The sequence below is a fragment of the Sebastes umbrosus genome, chromosome 18 (assembly GCF_015220745.1).
Source record: "Sebastes umbrosus isolate fSebUmb1 chromosome 18, fSebUmb1.pri, whole genome shotgun sequence".
Classification (NCBI taxonomy): Eukaryota; Metazoa; Chordata; class Actinopteri; order Perciformes; family Sebastidae; genus Sebastes; species Sebastes umbrosus.
The window spans coordinates 6,990,212-7,016,034 of NC_051286.1; the positions used below are offsets into that span (position 1 = coordinate 6,990,212).

The 25,823-nt window shown below is 38.8% G+C and overlaps 3 protein-coding genes across 3 annotated transcripts in view; 2 read left to right on the top strand and 1 right to left on the bottom strand.

The window, feature by feature from the left end:
* The first annotated feature begins 370 nt into the window (after positions 1-370).
* emc7 (ER membrane protein complex subunit 7) lies at positions 371-5,226 on the top strand. The gene is made up of 5 exons (XM_037750870.1): positions 371-630; positions 2,498-2,617; positions 2,723-2,861; positions 3,945-4,025; positions 4,340-5,226. Exons 1-5 carry the CDS (start codon positions 371-373, stop codon positions 4,487-4,489), a joined length of 750 nt encoding a protein of 249 aa, XP_037606798.1. The 3' UTR covers positions 4,490-5,226.
* A 709-nt stretch (positions 5,227-5,935) lies between these two features.
* On the bottom strand, positions 5,936-24,317 carry LOC119476851 (muscarinic acetylcholine receptor M5-like). The gene is made up of 2 exons (XM_037750440.1): positions 23,751-24,317; positions 5,936-10,077 (listed from the first exon to the last, which is right to left on the bottom strand). The coding sequence occupies exon 2, from the start codon at positions 10,003-10,005 to the stop codon at positions 8,476-8,478; it is 1,530 nt and encodes a 509-aa protein (XP_037606368.1). The 5' UTR covers positions 10,006-10,077; positions 23,751-24,317; the 3' UTR covers positions 5,936-8,475.
* aven (apoptosis, caspase activation inhibitor) overlaps positions 11,381-25,823 on the top strand; it is a 34,260-nt gene continuing 19,817 nt past the window's right edge. Inside the window, exons 1-2 of the mRNA XM_037750443.1 lie at positions 11,381-11,673; positions 14,902-15,076. Coding sequence (XP_037606371.1) covers positions 11,470-11,673; positions 14,902-15,076 — 379 coding nt within the window. The 5' untranslated portion in view covers positions 11,381-11,469. The remainder of the gene's footprint in view (positions 11,674-14,901; positions 15,077-25,823) is intronic.

Below are 25,823 nucleotides of genomic sequence, written 5' to 3' on the forward strand. Positions count from 1 at the left end.
TAATGGGATTTATTTATTCACAAAGCAGTTTTTTCTAGGAATACCCATTTTAACTCTTAAAGTTACATATGATAGTATTTTTATAATTAAATATTACAATTAGGCTGTCAATCGATTAAAATATTAAAATGAATCGCATAGTTAAATGTTGATTCCTACAAAACAAGTACTGAACATCAGACATCAACTGAGTGTCATTGTCTGTCGGTTTGTACAATAAAGTTTTATTGAAGTGACGTCATCTTCCGCAGCGACAGACAGCAGCTGATGAGCCTTCTCCTCTTCCGCTTCTCCTCCTCCTCCAAACTGCTCTCTAATAACACATATTAGACAGTTAGCCCTCATTTTAACTCTGATAAAGACAGACGACATGTTGTTCAAGGAGAGAGTACCGTTGTGGGTGTTTGTGCAGGCTGCTGTGGTTACAGTAGCGTTGTGTTTCACCGACATGGAGACTGGGCCTGCTGGTGGAGCAGCAGCAGGTGTAACGTTTCTCTCCACTCAGAACAACAACAACGGGGATCGCTTCAAGATAGAAGGCAGAGCGATAGTCCCCGGGGTGAAAACACAAGACTGGGTGTCTGCAGCCAGGATCCTGGTGGAAGGGGAAGAGTACGTCGGCTTTGTGAGGTAAGAAACAGACTCTGCTAGGCTAGTTAGCAGCTAGGCTAGGTAGCATTAGCATAGCTAGTCTAAATGGTGTCCTGCAGCTGCTGTCACCAGATGGCAGGTTTTAACTGTCATATCTTCATTTACAGCTTAATAAATGTGGATGTAATTTGTCCAACACTGATATTTCATTATTACTTAACTGTCATTGAGCTTTAATGTGATTATGAGCTCAGCCAGGCATCCTAACTAGCTAACTGGGATCATAACAAACATGTTGCCTCAAGGGGTTTGTCTGGGGACTTGCTGAATGTCTACAGTATATAGCACTGATGCAACGTTATTCAGTTCAGTTCAGACAACTTTATTTATCCCCAAGGGGGCAATTCATTTGTGGCTTTCCTAGTCCATTCATTCATACATACAACAGACAACCAATAATTAGTTAAATCATGTTTTTTTCATTATAAAGCAGGCTTAAGTCTTTTATAAATACTGTGAAAGTATCAAAACACTCAATCCACAGGGAAATACAAACAGCCCCTATTCAGAAACTCTGCATTTGAAACAAGCTGTCAGGATTTCTGCCCATTCGTGATGTCACGAATATACAATATTTAGACCCTTTACACAGATTTAAACGTAAGCATTCGAAAAGTGTCCCAGTTTACTCCTGATGCAGTGTTTGTGAATGTCATCAGCTGACAGGAAGTAAACATGGACCCAAGCTCTTGCTTAGCAACGCAATTCTGTTGCAATTCCGTCAAAATGCGCTAAAACGGAGCGTTTCAGACAGACGGTGAATACAGGCATATTCAGGCAGACAGTATGAGGAAAATAAAGTTGTTTTTTTAACATTACAGCATGTAAACATGTTCTAGTAGAAACACAAAATAGAAGTATGAACATGAAAATGAGCATAATATGGGACCTTTAAGTCAAAGGAAATGGGGGCAGTTGGAGGGACAAGTTACAATAAGAACCGTATAAATACATAGGATTATGACAATAAAAGCCCCAAAAATAAGAAACAATATATAAGAACAACATATCTTAAAGTTCCTCTAAATAACAGTCATCTAAAATGGGTATGGTTTGTGTTCAGCAGGATGTGATCTGGTTGGCTGATAATTTGTTTTGCTTTCTCAGCCACCTGTTTCTCCCAAACTGTGCCCATGTCCTTCTGCTGAACTCCACTAATCTTGGAGCACACTTTGACTATACTATTTAGACTGTTCTTGTCCTTCACAGACAGCCCGTTAAACCAGCAGGTAAAAGAAAAGGTTAAAATAAAGCAGCTGCTGTCACCAGATGGCAGGTCTTAACCGTCCTATCTTAATTTACAGCTTAATAAATGTGGATGTAACTTGTGCCACAACACGGATATTTCATTATTACTTAACTGTCATTGAGCTTTAATGTGATTATGAGCTCAGCCAGGCCTCCCTCTGTGTCTCACAGTAACTAGCTAACTGTGATCATAACAAACATGTTGCCTCAAGGGGACCTGTCTGTTGTTGTTGCAGTCTACAAGCACTGTTATAGGTTAGTACTGTAGTGTATTTACTGTGAAATATTTGTGTATATCTGCCATGATGGAGCCCATGTTTTATATTGTAACTTAATAAACAGCAGCAAAGCTGTTGCAAATAAATACCTAAATATAATGGGATAGTCAGAGACTCAAAAGTTAACCTAGATAAACACACTCAGTTGCTAGTTTATTATGTACACCTATCTTAACTTATAATTTATATAAATGGGCTGGACAAAAGTTTCAAAATTTCACAATATAATGCATTTTAACTCCATAAACTTACAGCTTCAAAAATGTCCCTAATCAACTGTATACATTTGTGGTCTTGACAAAATCAAATTCTTGTTACAGAACTGATGGAAGTTTTGCCGTGAATGACGTCCCGTCAGGATCCTACGTTGTGGAAGTAGTCACCCCTACCTTTAGATTTGAACCAGTACGTGTTGATATCACATCCAAGGGCAAAATGAGGTAAGACTATAGTGCGGAAACTAAAAGGCACACGCAAATGTTTCATATTGGTTGAGTCAGTCTTGCATATTATTCAGCGTAAGGTAACCACGTGTCATTTCACAGGGCGCGTCTTGTGAACTTTATCAAGACGTCAGAAGTAATTCGCCAGCCGTATCCTCTTCAAATCAGGGCTAACGGCCCTCACACCTACTTCATGAAGAGAGAAACCTGGGGATGGACAGACTTCCTCATGAACCCAATGGTAAAAAAAAAAGATTATGTTGCACTGAACTGGCTGAATATATACTGTATGATGTATTGTATACCCTCAGGGGGGTAGAGAGATTTCAAACAGGTCAGTTTGTCAACTTGTCATTGTTTACTGTGCTGTGCATATCATTACCTTGTCTTAAAGGGATAGTTCAGGTGTTTTGAAGTGGGGTTGTATGAGGTACTTATTCATAGTCAGTGTATTACTTACAGTAGATGACGGTCGGCACACCCTCAGCTTGGAGAAACAGACAGCAGTACCAACAACATAAAAAATTCATATCAGTTTAAGTGTATGCTATGATTTGAATGTTTTCACCACTTAACCTTGTCGTCAGACAGCCGTTTCTAACGGGGAACTGAAGCCGTTTTATCCATCTATGCTCTCGCCAAAGCCAGCAGACTCCATTGAGAAAACCTCTAATTTCACTTCATGAAATACAGAAGGTTGCTGCTCTACCGCTGCCTCGATCGGTTAGTTTGTTTGTGCTGTTGGGTGAATAACACAAACTAACTGATCGAGGCAGCGGTAGAGCAGCAACCTTCTGTGAGGTAAAATAACTTCCTCTTTTTTCAATGGAGTCTGGTTACTTGGGCTGAGAGCATAGATAACGGCTTCAGTTCCCCATCGGAAGCATAGACTGTATAGCTGTCTCACGGCAAGGTAAACCAGCAAAAATATTATAAATATAACATAAACTTAAACTGATATTGAATTTTAAAGGTGAGCCTTTCTTTTATGTGTCTAAAATATGTTTTGCCCTGTTTACAGCAGTCAATTGCTTTGGTTCTGTGCAGTAATTCCTATCTGCCTCTCCAAACTGGGGGTAGTAGTCAAATGAAACAGTGCCCATCCTGTGCAGTTGCTATTGTCCAGACTTGATTCTCCTTATTAGACATGCTCACCCTTGATTTATTGAATGTAGGTTGCCCGTATAGTACAAGTACCAGTTGTCAGCATACTTTTTGTCAGTTCAGACCATCCCATACTATACATACTGTATGCAAGTTTATTAGATGATTCTGGTGCTTCTGGCTCTCATGTTTAAATATATTGTCTTTGTTGCTCCTGCAGGTTATGATGATGGTTCTGCCCCTGCTGATCATTGTTCTGCTGCCCAAGGTGGTCAACACCAACGACCCAGAGATGAGAAAGGTAAAGAATCCTAGTAAACTTTGCATGTACATTGAGTTCATCATCATGCAGTGTCTCTGAATTTTATTGGATGCATTCTGATCAGTTTAATAAGGATTTATTAATTGGCACTTGAGTTCCCAAAACAATAGCATTTGTAGTTTAAGTAGTCAAAGGAACACGTGTCCTTGTCTAATCTTGAAGTGTGAGCGTATCTTTACAGTGAGAAATGTCAGTGAAATCGTTTTTTTAAATCAGCAAGGAATTCCAGAGTCTGTCCCCAGCCTCCAGCTCTCCCATCTACAGTTGTTTTCATTTCCCTACTGTCTTTACAGGAAATGGAGCAGTCCATGAACATGCTGAACCCCAACCCCGAGCTTCCAGACGTCTCCGAGCTCATGACCAAGCTCTTCTCCGGCTCCAAGGGCTCCAGCAAGGCAAGCAGCAGCAGCAAGGGCACCAGGCCGGCTGTCAAGAGGAGGTAGTAGGACACATCACATCCCCTCAGTCTGCCTAAAAAAGCTCAACTTATGCCATGGAAGCAAGATTTTTAAGTGTCATTTCCCCCCCCCCCCTCTGGGTCTATTGTACAGTTCTCTTTATTATTAGATGTTTTAAGCACATCTTGATTTCTAATATGCTATTGGAAACTGAGAAAAAAATAAGATTTTTTTTTCATACTGCACTGATAGAAATTTCTTAAACCATGCGAAAGCTGTAATCCTTCATTTTGCTGTATACTTCCTACATGTGGCTCTACTACTCATCATCTTTTCTGTGCTAACCCCCTGGTGTGCATTTTTTTCCACTGCTGCTAATTCCACTACCTGAAAGAGATCATATATACAGAGATTTTCTTTTTTGTTTGCGATTTCGGTTATATGACTGTGAATGAAGATTAATTGAATTTTAAGACTGATAAATTCTTATTTAAAAGCCTAGATTAATAAATTTGCAATGGTATATAACAACTGTGTTTTTATTTCAGACCATCTTATTTGTTTGAGAGTGAACACATGGCCTTCTCTTTTATTGAATTATATATTGTGTGGTGTGCTGCCAGGATTCGCATACTGTACATTACGTGTCTAACGTCTATAAATTAAAAAGGGAACGGCTGGCAGTTCAAATGATGAAAGGGCTGTGTGGTTGCTTTCAAGATCTCTAGAGTGTAACTTAACTTTAAATAAAGCGGACATTCATGTCCATATTAAAGTCATAATAAAATGTGTTTGTGATAAATGTCCTCACTTCATTATAAATCACTCTTAGTTGCTGAGATGTGAGCTCAGAAGCCGTTAGGATTATTGCGTGAAAGTTAAGTTTTAACAGAAAATCCTAAAAGTGCTATGGATGAAACTGTTACCGAGCTCACACGTCAGCAGATTAATCTCCATGACAACTGAGCAAACTCCATTTTGCTGATGTAGACCCGGTAATATGGTTGAAATCTCAGGAAAAAGATAGTAAGTGGACGTTATATTAGGATTTTTTTTGTTAAACTACTTATGAATAAGAATGAGCAGTTCCAAACACGAGGGTTGAGACCCCTCATAGGGTCCTTAGGTAAATCAAAAATAGTTTTACAAGATGATTAAAGGGATAAGAAAGACCGAAACTTTCACTTCTTCAGGCCTCTAAAAATCATTTAAAGGGGACATGTCATGTCCATTTTCAGGTTCATACTTGTATTTTGGGTTTCTACTAGAACATGTTTACATGCTTTAATGTTCAAAAACACATTATTTTTCTCATACGGTGTGTCTGAATATTCACCGTCTGTCTGAAACACTCCGTTTTAGCGCCTGCCTCTTTAAGACCCCCCTCCTGAAAAAGCACAGTGAGCTCTGATTGGCTTGTGAGAAAAATATGGTGCACCTTCGCAAAGGTAGTCCTCAGCTCAGTTCTGCACTTAGCATCAGTCATATTTGTACATGTTATCCATGGCACGTTAGTTTTATTACTCAACTGTTGGAGCGGGTAATTATTAGCATCATTTCTCAAAAAAAAAAGAAGTAATTTACAAATACAAACCGAATCACATCAGATTCCACACGTTTGATGTTGAAGACGTTCATGCTGACGAAGCCTTTGAGTTTGTATTTCTCTGTTCATATCAGTACACACAGACTCAACTTCACAAAACTGCACAGACGGACAACAGAGCACAGATTCATTCACAGAGCTCTTTTGCCTCTGAGCAGAACAAAAGGCACAGAGTTCAGGGAGAGAACAGTTGACATTACAGCATTAAAAGACACAGAAGTGCAATAATTTACAACAGCATCACTCATCCATTAGAGAGACGTGGTGGCAGTCAGGCTTCATCATGTTTAAATACCATGTGGGATTTTTTTTTTTCTTCTTTTTTTACAGTAATATGAACATTGACAGGAATAAAAGTGTGATCCATAAACAATCTCATATGTCATGTTACCACTGTGAAACTAATGCAGCTGTAAATGCACAGACAGATTAGCCCTTGAACACAAGATCAAATAGCGATTGCAAGAGCCAAAAAACATTCACTAAACACTGATATACAACTAAGCAATTTACATTTACCATTTGAGAGGTGTAAAATCAGTGAAATATATTCTTTATACTATAAATTACTTTGAAATGTGAAAGCCTACAATATGTCTTTTATTTACAGTGCAAGTGAGCAATAGAATAATGGAGGATTATATGAGGTTTAAAGGACCCAAATGCTCATACAGCATGTACGTTAAAAGTATGTTAATAGTCCCTGTAATCATTCTTCCTTTCCACGTTTGCCCTCAGGCTCACCTCGTGAAGACATTCTTGAAGGATATAATTGATTACCTGTCATCAGTGTTAAATATACAGATTCCCGACTGTCAAACTCGAAAAACAACTTGAGGATGTAAAGCAAAAGCAAACACTGCTGACAATGGACAGTCTGGAAATACAGAAAAGGGACTGTTTTAACAGTATAACTGGCTCAAAGAATACAGTGCTTATAAAAAGTATTCACCGTTCTTGGGATTTTATTTTACATCTGTAATTAATTTCAATAACTTTGTAGAGATCTGGTCTCACTTTGACATTAAAGGGTATAAATTCTACTGATGTTGAGTGTCAAAACACAAAAAACGACTTTGATACAGTGTTGTAAAACAATAAAACAGTGGATGGATACTGTTTAGATAATTAAAACAGATAGTAAAAATAGAAAATATTTATGTTATTCTCTATACAGCTGAAATCATCATATTAGCGTTGGCTGATATGTAAATCAGAATCAAATCAATTATGAAGATCCCTTCATAACCAAAATGGCATTAAATAATGATGTGTTTCTGATATGATTTATCCACAAGAATGTTCAATTACCTGGTTAAAACAAAACACCTTGGAGTCATGTTAGAGTAGAAAGAGATCACTTTACCTCCAGTATGGAGAGGAGGAATGATTACAGCGACAAATAACTCTTTCAGTGTACATATCGGCATGTGAGTGTTGTTTTAAAGGAGCACTCCACCGATTTAGCATCGCACTCCTATTACATTATGATGGACAGTTTCAAAATGGATGCAGCAGAATGAGATATCATTTTTATTTTTATTCCGCTTCTTCTTTGTCAAAACCTGGCGCCTACATTACCCACAATGCAACTCGACTGCGACAGTTTGGTCGGAGATTTGGGTGTGTTATGCAAGTAGTCGCTAATGTAGCTGGCTTAACTGCTATCCTCAAGCAGAGATGAGGAGCTACAGAGGTCTAGTAAGCTCACTTCTTACAGATTTTTTTTCATTTTCAAACGTGTAACAAAGAAGTGAAACTCAATTGATCGTTCCTTTGCAACATCAGCTCCCAGCAGCGAAGCTACTCTTCCACCATTTTGGACTGAAAGCGACTACTGGACGCTAGTAAAACGTCCGCCTACAAAGTGCCGTACAAAAGTAAAACCGAAATGGCCTGTGTTGAACAATAGAAACATTATAAATATAATATGCGTTTTCAGTCCAAAATTGCGTCAGCGGCTGTTGTCAAAAAAACACCGGAGTTTCATCTCTTTGCTTGTAGTCTTCAGTCTCAACTGACAATGCCTCAAGTGACATCACTTGAGGCAATTTATCAGACTGTTCAGCTCCCTCTGGAGCCACAAAAAGCTTGATACAACTTTTTTTACTTGTAGTAGTACTCCCAAACACCTGTAAACAAACGTTGATGTATACAATCGGTGGAGTTCCCCTTTAAGATACACTTCTATAATAATCTGAACCCATTTTTTAACCTTTCTAAGAATGTGTCACCGCCTTCACAAGGTTTCTTTTCTGTAATAATGTGGAGCAACAATTTAAGTGCTGCATCAGGCTCATTTTCCACCAAAAACACAAGAATCACATGCAGCACTTCATGCTGAAGATGACCACTGACTACAGTATATATCAAGAAAATCCACATGTGGGCAAGAAGTCTGCTCTAATATTGCAGTTTTGCCACATCAAGTCATTTTGTTGTTGACGTTTGGGTTTTGTCCACACCAGTACAGCTTGTCCTCGCCTCTCCTCCTCTTCCTCCACTGGCAGAGCAGCAGCATGCGGAAGGTCTTCTGGAAGGTCTTGTTGCAGAGGGCGTAGCACATGGGGTTGATGGTGCTGTTGACGTAGCACAGCCAGTAGCCCAGGTGCCACAGCGACGTGGGGATGCAGTCGGCGCAGAAGGTGGAGATGAGCACCATGATGTTGTACGGCGTCCACGTGAGGATGAAGGCCAGGAGGATGGCACTGAGAGTCTGGGCAGCCTTCTTCTCCTTCACCAGCACCATCCTCTTCCTCTTGGTGATCTGGTTCTTCAGGACGGGGTCGATGGGTTTGGAGGTGGTGGAGGAGGACGGGGAGGCGTTTTTGGTGGGTGGTTCTTCTTTAGGCAGGGGGGGCGTGGCGATTACAGGTTTGCCGTTTTTACCCTTCGAGCTAGAGCCGGGTCTGAATTTATAAGAGAGGCGTTTTTTACTGCTCTTCTTCTGAGGAGTGGAGAAATACAGATCTTCTGTATAATCACCCACCTGTCCGTTCTTATTACTTTGTCCACTACCTTGCTCTTTGAAAGATCCCTGCGGGGTTTCTATTGAAACATGCTGCTCCTCCTCTTCAGATGAAGAGTAGCTGTTAAAGGAGGTGATCTGATCTGCTTTGGCCCACGCGTCGTCTGATCTAGTGGTCATTTTGGTGGCGTTACTTTGGTTAGATGAGGACCAGGAGGCCTGACTCCGGTCCCTCCTCTCTCTGGTGAAATGAAAGCAAGAGCGAATGAGAGTTTTCTGCGGTTTAGTCCCCTCCAGAACACTTTCAGTCTTGAGCCCTTGCAGCTCTGCCAGATCTTTGGTCCGCCTCTGCGTCTCCTTGTAGATCCGACAGTAAAGGATGGTCATAACAGAGACGGGGATGTAGAACGCCGCAATGGCCGTCCCAAATGTGATCACAGGCTCTTGTAAAAACTGGATCTGGCACTGGTCAGGTTGCACGTTTCTCTTTCCTACGAAGTACTGCCAGCACAGAATGGGAGGCGCCCAGAGGACAAAAGACACAAGCCACGCGAGGCCGATCATGATGGCTGCTCTCTTCGGAGTCCTTTTAGCCCTGTAAGTCAGCGGCCTTGTGATGGAGAAGTACCTGTCGAAGCTGATGACGAGCAAGTTCATAACCGAAGCATTGCTGGCTACATAATCCACTGCTAGCCAGAGATCACATGCGAGGTTTCCCAAGGACCAGTAGCCCATCAGGATATATGTGGTGTACAAGTTCATGGACAACACTCCTATGATGAGGTCAGCGAACGCCAGACTCAGTAGGTAGTAGTTGTTTACAGTCTTGAGCTGGCTGTTGACCTTGAAGGACAGCAACACCAGCACGTTACCAACAATAGTTATCAAGCTGACGATGGCCGACACCGTAGCGATGGTTATAACCTCCCAGACGTTGAAGGGAGCCACGCGTGATGTGTTGGTGCTGTTTGGGGAAGGTGCATCCATGTTGTTATCTGTCTGTGTTACTGCTGACAGGTCAGAGAGAGATGACCGTCTGTGGCTCCATTAAGAGTTTCCCTGAAATACAAAGAAAAACATTCATGATTTACAACAATGTATACATGTAATGTTTTCAAGATGTTACAAAACACACATTTATATTAATATTAGTTCTGTAATAGTAGTAGTAGTATTCAGCTTATTAAATATTTTACTCAACTAACTCTCATACAATTTTGTCGACTAAATGATTTAATTGACAGATCAGTAAATCTGAGTTTCTCCACCAAGAATCACACAAAGCACCACTTTAAATCTTGTGTTTATCAGAGATGTGCTCGTAAGTTTCTTAGAAATAAGTCATTCAGCATGAAAAAACATAAAAATTACTAATCAACTAAAATAAAGACCAAAACGACCGATTGGTCTACTAGTAACTAAAATATATATATATATATATACTGTATATTTATATATATATATAAGCTTGTGATGTAGTGTAGTACAGTATGTTACTATAGAAATCTACTGAATTATTGGTGATTGTTAATTTTTTTTTATTTAATAGAACAAACAAAATTCCTTAAAGTTGTATTTAAATTTTATTAATTTTAATAAACCTTGAGATTTAATATAATATAATGCATGATAGCCACTGAAAATAATAACAAAGCTTTTTGAACATTTTGATTTTTGTACATAAACCCAGCAGCTGTTTTTTCACATTTTATTTTAAAATGTATTTATTTATTTTAATTTTATTTATTTGTTTTAATTTTATTTATTTATGTATTTGTATTGCTAATCGAATAGATCCTTGATGTATTGTGTTATACTGTATATGTCCTTATAGTTATATTGTTTGAACTGTTGTTTGCTTTCCAATAAATTATTTTAAAAATGTTGAAATTAAATTCGGACATGTAAAATGTATTAGTCTTTTTTTCCATCCACAGATGATTTTTGTACATAAACCTTGCAGCTGTTTTTTTTACATTTCATTTTAAAATGTATTTATTTTAATTATATTTATTTATTTATTTTAAATTTATTTATGTATTTGTATTCCTGGAATAGACCCTTGATGTTATATTGAAGTTATATTGCTCAAACTGTTGTTTGTTTTCCAGTAAATTATCTTTAAATTGCTGACATTCAATTCTGAAATATAAAATGTTAATTATTGTCTAAACCTTGCAGCTGTTTATTTTTTTTTTTACATTTAATTTTAAAATGTATTTATTTTAATTATATTTATTTATTTTATTTTTTTAAATGCTGACATTCAATTATGAAATGTAAAATGTATTATTGTCTATTCTTCCCTCCACATATTAATTATTTTGATCCAAATGAGACTCGGAACCATCAGACGGACACAATTCAATGTAACACTCGTTCAAAACTTTGAGGGTGTCACATGCAAAACAGTCCGACCACAGCTGACAGCAATCAGGCAATTTTGCAGCAATGGAGGTTCGAGCGAGCAGAGTCAGAGGAGGCAGCTGGAGACGAGGAGGAGGCGGACGAGGTGGAAACGACAGCGACGGTCATGGTGGTGAGCACCGGGGCAGAGGAGCGAGAGGAGGCCAGCACCGCGGCCGGGGGAAGAGAGACCACTACCGGGGCCGAGGACGCGGAGGAGGCGCCCCGTCATCGGAGCTCCATCACCGGGTGAGAGAGAGAGAGCATGGAAGTTTGACCCGCGCTGCCAAACCACGTTGACAAAAACAGTGATTTTGTAATTGCGTCACCAAGAAAACACACATTGTTCTTGAACTATAATGTAAAACTCAATAGGACTTCCTCTTCAATTCGGCATAAAGTGGCATTAATTTCACTATTATCCCTCTCAGTTACACCGAAATACTTATGAAAACTTTTAAACATTGTGATGACGTCCTGCAGGACATAGATAATAATGCACACAGTGCACTTTCACAGACTAAGCTACTGGAGTTACCCTGCACTATATTCACTTTTAACAGTCTCCTCTGCACTATATTCACTTTTTAACAGTCTCTTCTGCACCATATTCACTTTTAACAGTCTTTTCTGCACTATATTCACTTTTAAGTCTTTTCTGCACTATATTCACTTTTTAACAGTCTCTTCTGCACTATATTCACTTTTTAACAGTCTCTTCTGCACTATATTCACTTTTAACAGTCTTTTCTGCACTATATTCACTTTTTAACAGTCTCTTCTGCACTATATTCACTTTTAACAGTCTTTTCTGCACTATATTCACTTTTAACAGTCTCTTCTGCACTATATTCACTTTTTAACAGTCTCTTCTGCACTATATTCACTTTTAACAGTCTTTTCTGCACTATATTCACTTTTAACAGTCTCTTCTGCACTATATTCACTTTTTAACAGTCTCTTCTGCACTATATTCACTTTTTAACAGTCTCTTCTGCACTATATTCACTTTTAAGTCTTTTCTGCACTATATTCACTTTTTAACAGTCTCTTCTGCACTATATTCACTTTTAACAGTCTCTTCTGCACTATATTCACTTTTTAACAGTCTCTTCTGCACTATATTCACTTTTAACAGTCTCTTCTGCACTATATTCACTTTTTAACAGTCTCTTCTGCACTATATTCACTTTTTAACAGTCTCTTCTGCACTATATTCACTTTTTAACAGTCTCTTCTGCACTATATTCACTTTTTAACAGTCTCTTCTGCACTATATTCACTTTTAACAGTCTTTTCTGCACTATATTCACTTTTAACAGTCTTTTCTGCACTATATTCACTTTTTAACAGTCTCTTCTGCACTATATTCACTTTTTAACAGTCTCTTCTGCACTATATTCACTTTTTAACAGTCTTCTGCACTATATTCACTTTTTAACAGTCTCTTCTGCACTATATTCACTTTTTAACAGTCTTCTGCACTATATTCACTTTTTAACAGTCTTCTGCACTATATTCACTTTTAACAGTCTCTTCTGCACTATATTCACTTTTTAACAGTCTTCTGCACTATATTCATTTCTAACAGTCTCTTCTGCACTATATTCACTTTTCAACAGTCTTCTGCACTATATTCACTTTTTTAATAGTCCTGTATCACAGCTGTTACCCTGCACTATATTCACTTTTAACAGTTTTCTTCATCTCCTTGTATTTTTATATCTGTTATATTTTTTTTGTCCTTTGCACTACTAACTTTATTACTGCCTTTTTACTAACATGTTTTGCACTATGGAACTGTGATGCTGTAAACTTGAATCTCCCTCGGGATCAATAAAGTTACTATCTATCTATCTAAATATTGTGAATGCCAAGTTGGACAAAGTGATATGACGTCAGCACGTTTGCCAAAATTTTTTGCATACAATCAAAGCACATCCTTTGTAGCAGCTGTAGAGTTGTGAGTCATACTCAGTCATACTTCATATAAATAGATAGATAGATGGAGATGAAGAAAACTGTTAAAACTGAATATAGTGCAGGGTAACAGCTGTGATACACGACTATTAAAAAAGTGAATATAGTGCAGAAGAGACTGTTAAAAATGAGTACAGTGCAGGGTAACTCCAGTAGCTTAGTCTATGAAAGTGCACTGTGTAGCCACAGTACATATGCACTGGTTAATTGCTGTGCTTTAAAGAGGTAGGTTTGTGTAAGCATGACCACATTCACACCTCTCTACTACACATACATAATGCTCATAATGAGATCCTGTCAGCATGTATAGAGTTAGATTGAGAGACATGTTTTGGTGTATCATCATAGTGACCAAGAAAATGCACACTGTTCTCGGACGATGATGTAAAACTCAATAGGAGCTCCTCTTCAATTCGGCATAAAGTAGCATTAATTTCACTGCTTATTTACACAAAAATATTTGTGAATGCCAAGTTGGACAAAGTGATATGACGTCAGCACTTTTGCAAATATGTGACTTTTTTTTTTCCATACAATCAAAGCACATCCTTTGTAGCAGCTGTAGAGTTGTGAGTCATACTCCATATAAATAGCCACAGTACATATGCACTGGTTAATGACTTGGCATTAATGAAGTAGGTTTGTGTAAGCATGACCACATGCACACCTCTCTACTGCACATACATAATGCACATAATGAGATCCAGCATTCAGCATGTATAGAGTTAGATTGAGAGCCATGTTTTGGTGTATCATCATCATAGTGATCAAGCTCTTTCACTACACTTCAACATTATCATTGAGCCTTTGGATATGACACCAGAGAGAGTTCAGCTTCATTTCCACTGGGATGCTCTCTCCGTTGATGCTCCTGTCATGGTAACTACAGAATTAGGAGGGGAAACAATAGGGGCTCTGTGATTGCAATCATACAAATCTCCTTAGGTACAGGGGCTCCTTGATTGCAATCATGAAACATTTCCTTCGATGGATCCATAGCTACCGTGGTGGTGGGGTCTTTGATGATACTGTTGGGAGAAAATGTTTTTTTGTGTGTTTTGAGTTTTGACATAAAAACTGAACACGCTTTGTCCCTTTGACACATTTCCATGACAACCTCCGTAAAGGTTTGTGCAGCCAAATGACAAAACGGCAAAAAAATCTATGACGCAGACGAATTTAATTGGTTCTGTTTTGTATGTCTATTCTTTGTCATACAGTGGGATTTGTCATTTACCTTGACCCGTTTTGTTAGGCTTAACTACCAATCATGAATAAGAGTTATGCGTTAAGGACCACTTCACTAAACGCTCTTTGATCCGCACTTAATGGAGCACCGTCATTGGAAGCGTTATTTTTTTCATGGAAAAATCTTTAGTCATCTTTAATCTTTAGTCAGTTCGTACATTTTACACTTCTTTGTAAGTTTGTACTCTCATTCATCTCTTGAATGACACATTCCTCACTGTGTTTACCACCATGTTCTTCTTCTTTCAGGATCAAGATGAAGGGGACGGCTTTGAGGAAGAAGGCGACAGGATGGAGGTTTTCTCCAGGAGGAAACTGGAGTCAAACTGGGACCGTTATGAGGCGTCAGAGAGGCCGGAACCTGGTAATGATGACATGCCGACTCAGAGAGGAACAGACTACCACGTCCTGCTGGAGTCAGCAGGTAAGATTTGACGACGAAAAAAACTTTTTGTTTTGCCAACGACACCTGTAGTGCTTAGTCAGCCATTAACAGGAGAGAAAGTCAGACATCTGACTAGAAAGGCACTATATAATGCAAATGCATTTGTATATTCTGATAATGCTTATTTTTTGGGGCCTAGGTTTGTGTACATTGCAACAAAGAAATAAAGCCAATTTGCCCCAAAAGCAAAGACAAATTCTCAGTCCATTCCTCATGTTTGTATTTGTTGCTCCACCATCTTGCTTCAGTTTGCACAAATAAATGTTGGCAAATTTTTTACCAATAATGATCAAACCGTCAGTGGATTAAAGGAGCGGTACAAAGGTAGTATGCTTTACGGGGCATTCACACCAAACGCGAAGCGAACTTTGAGTTGAAATATTTCAAGTCAAGCAAGACATTTGCGTGATGCTGTGTTGCGAAAGCCTCTCAGTGTTGAGATTCTTCTCCTGGCGTCACTGATGTTGTTGAATCGGAAATGGAGGAAAAAAATATTGTAGTCGCCTGTGGGCACCCAGATCTACGATAATACTTCATATTTGTACAGAGACCGGACGAAACTCTAAATGTTTGTGTATAAACGACAACGTTGCTGCCGTATTTATGCCTAGATGGCGTTATGTTGAGTGTCGATGGTACAGCTACGATACCAGCATATCCTGGCATTGATCAATCCAAACTTCATTCAGAAAACAAGCAATTTAAAAGTTGTCTGCGTGTCGTCTTGCGGACAGACCTGACAAATCACGAAAATTCAGACTTTTTACAAATCAGCATCATAATGTAATTATTTTGGCATCCTTTTGATCCGTTTACAACAACGGTGCTGCCGTATTTTATGCCTATATGATGTTATGTTGATGGAGCAGCTTGAATGTTAGCATAGCCTGGCACTGATCCATCCAAACTCCATTCAGAAAACAAGCAATTTAAAAGTTGTTTTCTTGTCGTCTTGTGGACAGACTTGACAAAGCATGAATTCAGACTTTTTAAAAAATCTGCATCATTATGTAGTTTTGTCAGCATCCTTTTGATCCATTTATTGCAATTAAATCAGAGCACAATCTGTGTATTCTGGGATTGGCGAGTAAAGCGAGGCTATGCGTTTGGTGTGAAGGCAGCATAAGTTTTGACTTTTAATTTAGCCTTTCTGGGATAACGACATGTAAAGTTCACCCTGTGTCAAATACTCCACTGAGTCTAATTGCACTTTTCTGAAGTTGTCTCTGTATCCTAATTAGTTAAACGGAAATGTCCGTGTTGGACTCTGCTGTCAGACGGCAACATAGAAAATCCTTGTTTGTCTTTGTTGGCTGATTTCAGCCTCAGTGGTCCGTGTTTCAGCCCCCTGGGCTCTCAGCAGTCTCTCATCTCTGTTTCTGTTGATATTTCTTCCCCCAGAGGAGCACTAGTAGAAAACTCAGTGCCGTCTTATTAGAGCAGAGCTCAAGATTTCTTCATATTAACGACCAATTCTCACATAACAGACTACAATATGTCACATTTAGCAAAATGGATGTTGGCTTTCTGGCATAATACTTCACTTTATTATTAACAGTGGTTTAATAGTCTATATGTTTGGTTTCATATCATCTAGTGCTGCTGGGTGATTTGAATTTCATTAATCAACAGGATGGGATACGGGTATTAAGATGCCATTATTCTAATTAGGGTTACACTGACTCATTGGCCTTGTATTAATTAACAAACATCCACCAGTTTTTTTGTGTTCTACTGAAATAATATGGTTTACTTTTTTACAAAGATGGCATACAAATGAACTTGAAAGTATGTAAATGAGGTTTTACTTTTCCGTTTATGTTTTTGGCCTGTTGTGGGTTTTATAATGGGTTTAAAGCTGCACTAATCAATATGTTAATATGAACAAAAGGTCAAATGACTGTGTATTTTGAAAGTGGTTGCTAATAGTGACAAACACACAGATGATTATCAGCCGACTCTGCCGTTTCCTTCAGATCTATGGAGCATTTTAGTGTTTTTCAGCTCTTTGTTTTGGTTTTATGGCCCACAGTTTCACGGTTTTGATTCAGTTTTACAGCTCTCATCACTGTTATTTTCAGCAGCTGTTTGCAGTGATAAAGCTCCAACAACTCACTGTGTGCTACACCAAACAACCGCCAATGTTAGCGACTATTTGGGGAACACAGTGGAGCCTTTTGCACCTAAAGAGCCAGATACAACCCCAATAATGAATGCAGCTTTAAGTGTAGTTTCAGAGGCTTGGAGTTATGGAAAACTATCAAAATTCTGGGAGGAACAATATAATTATTACAATTTCTGGCATTAAAATGTATACATCTACAAGATATGTCTTAAAATATTGGTTTTATTACCAGCCTTTAATGAAAACTCACATTTGTCAAGCTATTCCTGAAGCATTACTGATGGATGTGAAAAGTTAAATAAGCCATATTTGGGCCAAAACTCTAATTTGATGAATTCAACATGCTCTTAAATACTCCTTGAGTGAGTACTGTACATTATTCAGCATAAAGTCTGATCAGATTTCTTTGATCAGCTAAGATTGATGGTGTTTTAGTTAAACATCCAAGAGCTGACTCTGATAAAATGTGCAGGACTTGCTTGTGTTTTTGCAGGAGGTTATTTTAACTCGGGATGAGTGTTTAAGCAACGAACAGTTTTCATAGGATTGTTGTTTTTTTTTTTTTTCTCACGCCATTAGAGAGTTGCAGAGTGTTGCAGCGCCGTGTCTCTCTCCCTTTCTCTTGTAGCGTAAATGCCAAAGGTGCTCCTGTGAGTTGTTTGACTCGCTATCTCTCGTCTCTGTGTTTTGCCCACATTGTCAGATTAGTCATGCCGTACAGCAAGAGGCTGCCGCTCTCTAGAGGATACTTAATTGTACGTGGGAGGCGATGCTTTCAAGAGTCGTTTTCCTGGCCAATTAAGGTAGCCGTGAAATCAGGAATCTGCCACAGAAACCTCCCTCGTCTGCTTAAGTTATTATAGAATACTTTTTATTGTGGAGCTTATTTCACCATCACTTTTTGTATCCACGGTGTTGGAAGAGTATTCTGGTTGTTGTATTGGCAAGACTGGGCAGGATGTACAGGTCAGAAGTATGTGCAGATTTTATGTATTTTAGGATAGAACTGGCTTACAGCAGTGCTTCTCAACCTTTTGTAATGCATCTCGAAGTTCTTACAAGATCCAGAGTCCCAGAGCTGAGAGGTCGAGAGCAGAGCTTTATCCACAGTGTGCTGGAGGCGTTAGATGTGAGTGAGATTACGGGCTGATTTTACAACGTTTTAATCCAATAGATATGTTTTTCCTGTGCCAAAAAGCAATGTGTCTGCCTAAGAAGACACTTTATCTGATAACGTTGCTGTCCACTGTGAACAAGCTAAAACTGAACTGTATAAATATATATATGCGTGGGTGGGGATTGTTTTATTCTACCTGGCCTTAAAAGGCAGAGAAGTTTTGTCAAACCAGACCATGCAACTTTTGACAGATCTTTGGAGATGAAAAAGTTAGTTGATTAATTGATTGACAGAATATTCAAACCAAAATTACAAAAAAACACTCGTGCCAGGCAGCTTCTCAAATGTATGAATTTGCCACTCTTTTTTGATAGTAAACTGAATATCTCTGGGTTTTCGATTCAGATAAAACCATAGACTGTATATAAGAAGTGGACGTAGTCACCGTGACGTCACCCATTGGTTTGTGGACTGCCGTTTTGAAGCCTCGAGTTCGGCATTTTGGCCGTCACCATCTTGTTTTTTTGCAACCAGAAGTGACACGAGAGGGTGGAGTTCATTACAACCAAATGCTGAATAAGACCTTTTTATTCAAATTAACTTTCATGAACTGAAACACACTGTGAAAGGGTTAAAGTTGTAAAACGTGGACAACTCCCAGACCGGACAACGCCATGGTAGCGACCTGACAATCACAAGGTAGCCACGCCCTAAAGCATCCCCTGCTTTATGATCTATTTGACTCTAAATTTGACTTGAAACTAGTGATTGAGACCATAAACTCATGTTTACCATGTTTACTGAGGTAATAAATCAAGTGAGAAGTAGGCTCATTTTCTCATAGACTTCTATACAACCAGACTTCTTTTTGCAACCGGAAGAGTCGCCCCCTGCTGGCTGTTAGAGAGAATGCAAGTTTAATGCACTTTGGCTTCACTTTTCAGACCTGGACGTTGCCCATTAGATAAAACATGAAGAAGTCTTTAAGGTGCCCAGTTTCATGTTCTGATGAAGATCATGTGATATGATTGAAAGCCCCAGAACAGCGACTTAATGGAAGTTGGAGTGAGATTGTTTTGTCAGCATTTGAAATGGTAATAATCTTAAATTGGGAAATGTAGATCAATGGTTCAAGAGCAGCAGTTCAACAGTTGAACTCTTTTGTTCAACTTCATCCAAAGTGGGTTTTTGGTGTATTTTAGGGCTGCAACTAACAATTATTTTCATTATTGATTAATGTGTTGATTAATTCCTTGATTAATCGATTAGTTGTTTGGTCTATAAAATGTGAGAAAATGGTAAGAAATATAAAGAAAATATTCACATTTAAGAAGATGGAATCAGAGAATTTAGATTGCTCAAATAGATTAATTGATTATCAAAATAGTTGCCGATTAATTTAATAGTTTAACAACTAATTGATTAATTGTTATGGCTCTACTGTATTTTCTTTTCACATGATATATTGTTCCGTTGTATGTTCTGCTGCTGTTGATTAATGATAAATATACAAAATATAATAAACAAATCAATTCAGATAGGTTAAATCAAGAAAAGAGTTAATTGATCCCTGGGGGGAAATTCACAAACTACCCAGCGGTGTATAAAGTAATTAAAATTAGCCCCACGTTTACCAGTTGCAACATTAAAGTGATGAACACATTAATGCATCAATAATCCAATAATATAATGTATATTATGGTGAAACAGGACATCCTGCATGATGAGTACATTTACGTTTGGTACTTTAAGTATATTGTGATGCTGATTCTTTGAATGCATGACCTTTACTTGAGTATTTCTACACTGTACTATTACTAGTTTTATATCAGTAAAAGATCACAGTACTCCATCCATCACTATAATAATGCTGCAGTCCATCCATACATCCCACTCCTTTCATTCTTACCTTCTACCTAAGATGTTCTAGTGCAGAACTGGTGTTTATATAATCTCCATTTATATAACCTCACTTTGCTTATATTTCAATTTCACCTTTTCTTCTGTTCTAAGTATCCAAATGCATTAGCTGCTGCATTGACTCCCACAAAGAGCATCAACGTTTCTTTATCTCATCTATTCACGTATTAATTGATTCGTACAATACAAATTGAATGCACGGATTGGAAAATGTGAGAACAATGTCTATAAAGACTTGTACCTTTTCACTGAATCTTGCATTGACGTTCTATTTAAAATGTATAATAAAGCCATCAGGACGTACAGTGGCTGGCTTTCTGTTTGCAAAGGCTCTATTGAAAGCTCTACTGTACTCCGTGTGATGAGGATAAACGGAGCCTGATGGGGAAATTATGTAAACAGACTGTTTGATTTGAATTGAAGGTCATGTTGATTTCCGTTGTCTTGTGGCCTCGTAGATGGCTATTATGTGGCCCCACTGCTTGTCCAAACACCCCAAGTGCTTTTAGCATTCATGTGTTTTTGATTGAATCTGATTACACCTCCCTATTATCACGTTTGAATGCTGAGATTTCGTCGTGTCAGGAGGCTGTTACATGACGTCCAGACTGAGATTACTTTTTCAAGGATGAAACCTTGGCGCTTTTGATACTTGAAACATTTCAGGACCGGTGCTTTTAGACGCTGCTTTTGTTGCAGAAAGCTTTTCAGCTGGGAATTTCAGTAAAAGGCTGGCGTATTGATTAAATTAAAACACAAGTTGTTATCAAGCCTTAAGGAATGAATCGACTGCTTTGTAACCCCCGAAGGTGATTTTATTTTGTCAGGTCTCGTCTCGGTCTTCGCATTGTTGGGGGTTGATTGTGCTGTTGCTAGGGGTAATGCACACACATGGGGTCGTTGCCTTGTTCTGTCTGTGTGTGTGTGTGTGTGTGTCCATGTGCCTGTATGACTTGGGGGAATTGCAGGGCAGTTATTTACATCCTAACACGGTCATCTATCTGTACACATTAACACAAGAATCAATCCTCCTCCCCCGCAGCCGTAGTTTACCAAGGGCCACTAATGGGCACCTATCAAGGCTCAATCATAATGAGACAAAAGGAAATCGCATTAGAGCCTCAGTGATTCCGCTAACCAGATTGACAAACACAAGGACGTTTTCCTAACCGAGATGAATAGTCCCAATCATGCCATTAATTTATATGTTCCGGTGTCGTTATGGATACTTGATTAGCCATCGAGACTGGAGGAGACTGGCGTCAAAGCGGAGGAATGAGGCTGTTCCGTCTGCTTGGCAAAGAAATAGGAAACAAAGCATCACAGGTGGGTCGTTTCCCTGCGATAGCTGATTATGATGAAGCCAGCGGAGGATGGTGTGAGGTCAAATAAAGCAGCAGCAGGTGGATCATAGACACTTCACTGAGAATGGTCCGCCCACTTTCATCCTTAAATACCTGTTCCACTGTTGGAGTGTCAGTACGTTAACGTATGAGGGTTCATTTCAGGGCTGCAATTATTTTCATTATCCAATAAACTGCAGATTAACTTATTTGTCTAAATTAATGTCAGGAAATAGTAAAAAAACACCCATCACAGTTTCCCAGAGCCGCAGGTCATGTCTTCCGATTGCTTGTTTTGACTGACCAACAATCCAAATTAGGGCTACAACTAACAATTATTTTCATTATAGGATAATCTGTCAATTATTTTCATTATAGGTTAATCTGTTGATTATTTTCTCGATTAATCAATTACTTGTTTGGTCTATAAAATGTAAAAAAATGGTGTATAATGTCGATCAGTGTTTCTCAAAGCCCAAGATGACGTCCTCAAATGTCTCGTTTTGTCCACAACTCAAAAGATATTCAGTTTACTGTCATAGAGGAGTAAAGAAACCAGAAAATATTCACATTTAAGAAACTGGAATCAGAGAATTTTGACTTTTTCTTCTTAAAAAGTACTCAAACCAATTAATCAATTATCAAAATAATTGCCGATTAATTTGATAGTTGACAACTAATCGATGCAGCTCTACCCAAAGTATTCAATTTACAATCATAAAATAGAAAAAAGCAGAAAATTCTCACGTTTGTGAATGAAAAATGACTTTAAACAGTTTGAGAATAAAATTAGTGCTGCAACTATAACTAATTTCCATTATTGATGTTCTGCCTTTTATTTTCTTAATTAAACTTTTTTTGGTTCTGTGTAATTTCAGAAAATGGTCAAAGATTCCTTTCATAGTTTCTCAGAGCTAGAAATTGCTTGATTTGTCCAATTTCCTGCCCAAATCCAATGATATCTAGTTTAATGTAGAACTGCCACAATTATTCATTCAAAAGAAAATGAATCGGCAACTATTTGATAATCAATTAATCATTTTAGTCATTTTTAATGCAAAAATGCCAAACATTTGCTTTGACGGTTCTCGAATGTGAGAATTTGCTGTTTTTCCTGGTCTTACATTTTAGTAAAACATAAAATTTATATCTATATATATTTGTTTTTTTTTGGCAGTTGTCAAACCAGACAAGACATTTTCGGACGTCACCACCATCTAGCATAGTGATGGATATTTTTCACTGTTTATGTTATATTGTTGTATATAGCAATCGGTTAATTGAGAAAATAATCAGCAAATTAATCACCAACTATTTTGATAATCGATTAACCGGTTTGAGTCATTTTTTAAGGAGAAAAAAGTCAAAATTCTTTGATTCCAGCTTCTTAAATGTGAATATTTTCTGGTTTCTTTACTCCTCTCTGACAAAGAACTAATCGAGTAATCAAGACTATAATCAACAGATTAATCGACAATGAAAATAAACATTAGTTGCAGCCCTAAATCTTAATATTTCACAAGCTCAAACAAGGGAATTTTTGTTATTTTTCCTTTAAGAAAAATGACTGAAATAGCCTAATTAACTATTGAAATAGTTGCCTGTACATTTTCTGGCGATCAACTAATCGCTTGTTGTTCCAGTTCAGTTAAAACTTGTTTGGATGAAGCTCACAGTGTTTATACCTCCAAGTATACAGTGGTACAAGTGTTGCCTGTCATGTGACTCGTCATCCCCATGGTTTTTAATGATACCTTAAATCAAATCATCTCACTCCTCGTACCTCCCACTTTTTCCTGAGTAAAAGATAAACACCCCTTCACGCCCAAACTTATTAAAGCACATATAAGATTCAGAATCATATTAATAACCCTTTTGTGGGTGTCAAAAGCAACTGTTTTAAATCCACGTTGTACAAAATGTACTGTAGAGCTCCGAGTGTGAACTATAAAAGCCCTGGTGACAACTGATGAACCCCAGCACTTGTTCCATGATTCATTAATATACTAACTCGGGCTACATTTATTATTCAGTCATAAAAATTTTACAATGTTAGAATTTATAATATGATTTTACTGAACAGTAAGTTGACAGTTGCTCCTGTGCACTGTTTCATTTCCTGCCACATCAAACAGAATATATACTCACCCTGTATGTCTCTGACAAAACACGATCCTCCAGCGTTTAATGGGCGTTTGGCCAGCTCTTTGAACCGCCGTTTTTTTTTTTCTTTTACTCCTTCTTCAGTCTGACAGAGTTGTCTCAGTTTCTTCTCTCTGTGTTCGTCTTCTCTCGCTCTCTGTTTCACAGCGTTGGCTTCACACCTTCCCTCGCTGGCTCGCTCTTCCCCTCCCCTGTTCCCTCTCGCTGACTTTTTTCCCTCTGTGCTCCGCTCTCCAACGAGGTGAAAAACACACTTGTCAAATACAGGTAGGTCATCACACCATCTCTCATCCTCATCAGTTGCTAAGTACGAGGTGCTTTTGATGCAAACAAGTTTCTCAGCATCGTCGTGTAGCTCCTGAACGGTCCGGTTTCTTTTCTGAGACGAGGTGGTGAACGCAACAGCTGTTCAGTGTCAATGTCCATGTGACAGAGCAGCTTAGATGCCTCGTTGGTGTTCAGATGTTTTTCACAGAAGGGTGAATTACTGGAAAACGGCTCCTGGTCCTCAGCAGTGATGATCAAGTCTCATCTTTTTCTTTTTCATCAAAACTCAACATCTCTGAAATCAACGAAAGCAGCAAAAGTCGCACTTTCTCACTCTTGTGCAAATTTTGAGCAACTCCACCGTCAAGGAAAGCAAAGTAAAGCGTCTTGGATCCTCAAGGCTGCACAGATTGAATGACTTTCTCGTCTCCTGCCAGGCTTCTGCTCGCCACGTCTGATAAAGCTGCTCGGATGCACGCTGCACTAACGTCCTCACCCAACACGCGGATTCAACCGTGAGCCACTATTAGGAGAAATTCCCACATGGCCGGAAGCCTCATCCTGTATCCGAGCACTGAGCAACATGTAAGAGGAGGGAGGAAGAGGTGAGGAGGTGGAGGAGTAGGATGAAGCAGAGGAGGGGAGGAGCCGGAGGAGGAGTCGTTGTGGGTGTCAGAAAGGGCCGACTGTTTGTCTTTGCGTCTGCAGCTCTTGCAGCTGTATGTCTTCATCAGAGAGAGAATGCAGTCACACAACTGCTGGCTACGTCACACTTCACGGTGACTTTGTTAATCCCCAAAGTGTGAGTGACTGTGGAAGCAGTCCGTGGTGATTGGCTGAGTTTTTACACAGTTTTCAATTTGCCAGGTAATCTCAACTGCGTCTATTTGCCTCATAGGGAGTGTTTTTCTGTTTCTGTTGGTGTGACCTTCCCTGTTCAGATAAGCTTCTTGCTTTAAATGCAACAATAGAGGGAGCAAACAAAATAATTTTTTTTCTTCATAAGAAGCTGCATTGAAGTGAGAAATATCTACTATTGACAAAAGGCTAGTCGAGGATATTTAGGCCCTTTAACATCCCCAGCTAACGCTCAACATGCTTTGAAGCAATGCTTTGGGCTATTTGTTGTGTTTGGTGATTTCCTTAAGAGCACCTTTTAGCCTGTCATCTGTGTCCTACTTGTTGCTGGATCCATGAGCAGCTGTTCATATCAGTAAGCAGCGTCCACTCCTGTGACTGTTGTTGACGCAATGAGACTAACACGTCGTCACGTGTTGTGGAACATGCCATCAGCACCCAACGTCCCACTGACATGAAGCCTCATACAGGTGAGCAGCAGTGATGAAGATGTTGGTGTTATTCTTAGACTGTCTCTGTATAGAAGAAGTGGACGTAGTCACAGTGACGTCACACATTGGTTTGTGGACTACGGTTTTGAAGCCTTGAGTTCGGCATTTTGTTTTTTGGCCGTCGCTATGTTGTTTTTTTGCTACCAGAAGTGACACGAGGGTGGAGCAACGCTGAATAAGTCATTTTTAGGCGACCAAAAAAGTAATAACTAACTTTCATGAACTGAAAACACTCTGTGAAAGGGTTAAAGTTCGGGCGACCTGTCTGTCACAAGGTAGCCACGCCCCTAAAGCAACCCCTGCTTTACGCTCTATTAGACTTTAAATGGGACCATAATTTACTAAATGAACATCATGCTGTATTGAAGAAGACTTGAAACTAGCGATTGAGACCATAAACTCATATTTACAATGTTTACTGAGGTAGTAAATCAAGTGAGAA